The sequence below is a fragment of the Olea europaea genome, chromosome 3 (genome assembly GCF_002742605.1).
Source record: "Olea europaea var. sylvestris chromosome 3, O_europaea_v1, whole genome shotgun sequence".
NCBI classification, from domain to species: domain Eukaryota; kingdom Viridiplantae; phylum Streptophyta; class Magnoliopsida; order Lamiales; family Oleaceae; genus Olea; species Olea europaea.
The window spans coordinates 10,818,186-10,823,329 of NC_036239.1; the positions used below are offsets into that span (position 1 = coordinate 10,818,186).

Consider the following 5,144-nt stretch of genomic DNA (forward strand, 5'->3'; position numbering starts at 1 on the left):
ATATTTTGAGAAGTGTAATCCATAGTTAAGGCATACTTCAAGTAGCTAAGAACTATTGTTAAAGCCTTCTAATGATTATAGCGTGGATTACTTGTGAATTTACTAAGTTTATTCACAACAAAAGCTATGTCCAATTGAGTGCAATTCGTAATATACATTAGACTGCCTTATCACCTGTGAATACTTTAGTTATGACACACACTTCCTCGTATTTTTGACTAAGTGTAAGCTTGTGGAATAGGTTTTTGCGAGACTTTCCTCAAGGACATTATACATCTCAAGTATACTTTCAATGTTGTGAAATTGGAAAAGTATAATTTCTTTCGATGTCCTAGAGAACTTAATCTCTAATATCACATCAACTACACCCATGTCTTTCATATCAAAATGTTTCGCTAGCATTTTCTTGGTGTTTATAATCATTTTGTGACTATTGCCTATTATCAACATGTCATTTCTTTCATTGTGTATGTCATGAAGGAGAACTTGAAGTTCTTATATTGTTGGTGTAGTTTCGTTTAGAAACATCGCCAGGTTTAGAGTGGTAAAATTGAACAACGTTTGCCATCTCTTGAAATCCACGCCTCCAAGCTTTTTTGATTTTCCCCACGCGGGATCGCAGTATTTTAAAGTGGTATAGCCAAAGGCGGAACCATATTATTTGTACTATTGGTAGTTTGACTTGGAGTCGCATCCATGGTATTCTTTTTTGTCACGCTAACAGAAATTTAACGCAGAATAAAAAAGAAGAGAATAGTACATAAACGCCTATTCCAAAAGTATTTAGGTTGTTGTGTGTAAACAAACCACAACAACAAATAAGAACAATGTAGTTCCTAAAATATTTATGTATTTTTATTCTCGTAAAATTATTATATTCTTGTGAATACAAATTAATTAATCCTATTTTCAACAAATTGTATGTATTAACGACATATTAACCAACATTTTCTAACGCCCGACATTTCCTCGTTAGAATAAAAATTACAATGCCATTTGCAAATGATTATGCCAATTTGATTTCCCTAATAACAGAACAAGGCTTTGAATGAACAGCCAACTGTCTTTTTAAAATTAAATTTTATTCAAATGCGTGTTTCACATCTTGGGCTGAGCCTCCACTGAATTTGGATTAATATCAAATTAAAGTCAATAATTAATTTTAATAACATATTTAATGTGAATCACAACTTTTAAACCGCATATTTAATCAACTTTTAAGAAAAATAATAAAAATATAATTTTAATTTACACCAAACAGGTTTAAGATTTATCGTTCAGTGCTTATCTTTTCCACTTGGTTTTTGATTAAACGGCTTTGTCTCATGTAATTGATCAAATGCGAATCATGGTCAAACTATTAGTATATGTTTGACTTATATTTATAAACAACTTATAAATACTCAAAAGTACTTTCAATTCACACTTCGAAAAATCCATGAAACTAACAATTTATTCATCATATCTATATATGATTAAAATCATTTATAAACGTTTCCTATCATGCTCTAAATATTATATCAAGCTTTGCAACAAAGAACTTGTTTTATTCTTTTATTCTTTTCTTTCTTTCTTTCTTTTTAAGTTAAAAATTCATTAAGTTTAGACTCTACTTGGAAAGCCAATATATAAACCTTAATTTAGGAAATTTTGTGCTCCGTCTATTCTAGTGAGACTCCAAGCATTGACATGTGACAATTACACAACAAGCTAGGCCCACACTCCTTGTTACCATTTCCATGTGGCATTCTTGGCCAAGCCTCATGAAGAGGCCGAACCAATATAGAAAGTCGAATCGCTAGGACCAAACCTACATGAGGAACGAGCCCTCATGAGCGAGACAAGGCAGTTAGAGGCACTACAAATAATTTTCCATATAAGATCTTCCATTTATGATTGAGGTGACAACAACCACTCTATTAAGTCAATATGTCAAGTCTAAAACTTATATGTCATATCTAGGGCTACACAAGGTCATAACATTAAACGTGTCCAAGCCTATGACTTTTTGATTGATCCCTATGACAAGGTGCCTCAGTTGCTAGGGTGAGGCCACATATTTTTTCATCCAATGATTCTTACTCATCCACTTCTATTATAAAATCTCACACATTGTGTTATTAAAAGGTAATACAAATTTAGATTTTTAAACTATTACTTTGCTCTCTTATTACTCTTTACATATCTCTCGGATCCTAACATCTTTCTTTTTATGTAAGTGGTTCACGTTTTAAGCACGTCTTACACCCAAAAATCTACTCTTATAAAGGCTGACTTGATTGTCAAAGTATGCACGGCCACCCAATCGACTTATTTTCACTAATAAGAGGATCGATTATATAATATTAATTAATTTTAGTGACTAAATGAGCGAAAAATAGTTTAAGGAATAATGGTATACGTTAATTATAGTACTAATGATTATTTTAGTCAGAAAAAATATTTTAAAAACCAAATTTAAATTTCTTGTGAAGTCCATCCGAGAAATTAACCAATCCATAGTCGTTCACTTTCAACCCCTGTTTGACAGAGATTAAAAACAGATTTTTAGTATATTTTGATAGAAGTTGATAAAATATGTAATTGAAAAATTGTGAAATCCATAAAATATGTAATTGAAATAAATTATTAACTTTAATTAAAATTAAAATTTTAATTTTAATTGCTACCAAACATTGACTTATTTATTTCTCCGCTTTGACAGTTAAAGGACGTCAGCGGTCAGCCCATTCGTTGAGAACAATTTCATTTTTCCCATTATCTTCAGATGTCATCAGTTAAAATAACTAGAATTCCGTTCCAGACAGGAACCAAATAAAGTAATCTAAAGATTCCGTAGCTTATCTGCTCGAAAGCAACTTATTTTCGTTAAGTTCACCTTTTTCTTCTTCTTTTATTTTTTCAATAATTAACGTTTCTCGACTGATTTTAATTGGAATTATATATTATTTCGTTCCAATAAAAATTTGAATAGAAGTTATTTTTAATAGAGAATAATTAAAATATTTTACAAGATGTAAGTACACTCGAAATGTATACCAAATATACCTCCTTGATTTGCTAATCCAATTATTTTATAATCATGAGTCATGCTACTTGTACTTGTTTGTTCACACTTTGATTTACTCGGGTCCACTTCCTCCTCTCACATGGGGGTCGGACCCCACATCATGACCCCCACATGGGACCCGACCTCATGTTAGAGGAGTGGTTGGGTCGAATAATCCAAAGTGTTAACAAACAAGTACAAATGACTTAATTCTATAATCATAAGCCATTATTGAATTGAGCATTTTGTCTAGGGAATTCTCTGCCTCTTCTATAAGCGTTTTTGGCATTGACAAAGTAATTTTTAAATTTGTTAGCAAATATTGACATTAATATTGTGTAAATTGAAAATGACATCAACATGTTAATCCACAATTCACTGTATGAGATTTTATGTGGAGTTTTTAATTTATCATATTTGTTAATTATGGGCATTTTTGTAAGAACAATAAAAACGATGAGTTGTTTGCTCATTTAAAGCGTTATAGAAGTTAGGTTTAGAGTATTGTGATATTGACGGCTCAACACATTATAGAAGTTAGGTTGAGTATTGTGATATAGATGGATCCATATATGAATTTAGAGCATCTTTAATGGTAGCGTAAAATTGAGTATAAATTAGTATATCTAAAAATAACTTTTGTATCCTTTTTTACATCCCGATAAATCATAATTCAAATTTTGCTTAAAAGAAAAGATTTAAATTCATTTTTTTAAATCTTGAATATACATTTTTTTTTATAATTTATTGCAAAATGTAATTTTTATTTCTTCGCATTTCCATTGAAGAGGATTTTCAACCATATTAAAGATTTAAATCACAATTTAGATTTATTTTACATACCATTGAAGATGCACAGTGTAACTTTTCCAGTGCTAATAGATTGAAAGAGATCCACTTTTCATGTACACGATAAATACTGAGTAGTCAACTGCTTAACCAATTAGGTTACTCCAACGTTACTTGCTTAGCCAATTAGTTTAGTGAGAATTGCACTCAAGTTATAAAACCTTTCATTTTGAAATTCAAACTTTTCATTCGTGTCACTTAAGGTACCAAAGTTTTAAAAAATTCGTATGTGAAGTCCAAAATGATGGTTTCCATCTGACCCACAAAACCATCACTTGATCCCAAAAATGTAAAATTTTATAATTTGGACCAAATAGGGCAAGAATATTTTGGGCGGAACACATTTCCATTATTAAATGAAAAATTAGGAGGGGAAAAACCACAACCACCAACCCCTATCTCCTTCTTCCCCAATCCCCTCACCCCAAGACCAAATCCACCCTCATCCAACTATCGGCCGCGCATTGCATTTTTCAGCACAACCACATCAACGTTGGCCTCAACACCGCCTCAAAACCAGTCCCAGACAGTACCACTAAGTTAAAACCAGCAGCTCCCTTGCTCACAAGCAAAAAACTCATTTTGCTTGTAGAAGCTCAGAAAAATGGCTCCGATTTCTTCAACACCCGCGTTGGAACAATTGAATGTGCCTTGGAACAGTTTTAGTTCTTTTGTTGTCCTTTGCCACATTTCCAATTATTATGAACGAGAACTTACAACAGTTAAAATTGAGACTCACAAGTATTCAAGGATGATACAAGACCTAAAAAAAATGAGCTTAAAATCAGATACAGAAGTTTACGTTGATAACAACACATTTAAATTTTATATGAGAAAAATCAAAAATGGGGTAAAAATTTCAAAATCGTAAACCAAAAATTTCTCCTTGAATTGGGGAGTATTATGAATTTAAGTTGCCGAAATCTTTCATATACCTCAGCAGCAAGTTACTCGAGGACAGCGATTAGGTACTAAGCACCGACAACGACACGTTCAGCATACTTCCCATCCTTGAGAAAACGGGCGATGTGACCCACAGGGAATTGGAGCCCCCCCTTGCTGCTCCCAGACGTAGCCTTCTTTGTGGCTTCGGGTCCAAGAGTTTCACACCAACCCATCATTAGTTATGAAGAATTGAATGTAAAAGTATTTAATTCGTTCATGCTTTGAGAGAGAGTGTGTGTGCGCGCGCGCAAAATCAATTGTAATGAACTTAATGGTAGTGCCTAGTTTTGAGGTTGGCATT

At 32.5% G+C, this 5,144-nt stretch overlaps 1 protein-coding gene across 1 annotated transcript; it reads right to left on the reverse strand.

Annotated features, from left to right (window-relative positions):
• Positions 1-626: 626 nt before the first annotated feature.
• LOC111378360 (histone H2AX-like) lies at positions 627-5,016 on the reverse strand. The gene is made up of 4 exons (XM_023001548.1): positions 4,878-5,016; positions 1,703-1,810; positions 989-1,025; positions 627-717 (listed from the first exon to the last, which is right to left on the reverse strand). The coding sequence occupies exons 1-4, from the start codon at positions 5,014-5,016 to the stop codon at positions 627-629; spliced, it is 375 nt and encodes a 124-aa protein (XP_022857316.1).
• Positions 5,017-5,144: the final 128 nt, after the last annotated feature.

Bases quoted from the DNA above. Each gene is read 5' to 3' on its own strand.
- LOC111378360 (XM_023001548.1), bottom strand. From the start codon at position 5,016: ATGGGTTGGTGTGAAACTCTTGGACCCGAAGCCACAAAGAAGGCTACG. The intron at 1,811-4,877 runs GTGCTTAGTACC...TTCCTCATGTAG, and splicing joins TGCTGAACGTGTCGTTGTCG to GTTTGGTCCTAGCGATTCGA. The intron at 1,026-1,702 runs GTAATTGTCACA...TTCTGTTATTAG, and splicing joins GTGTGGGCCTAGCTTGTTGT to GGAAATCAAATTGGCATAAT.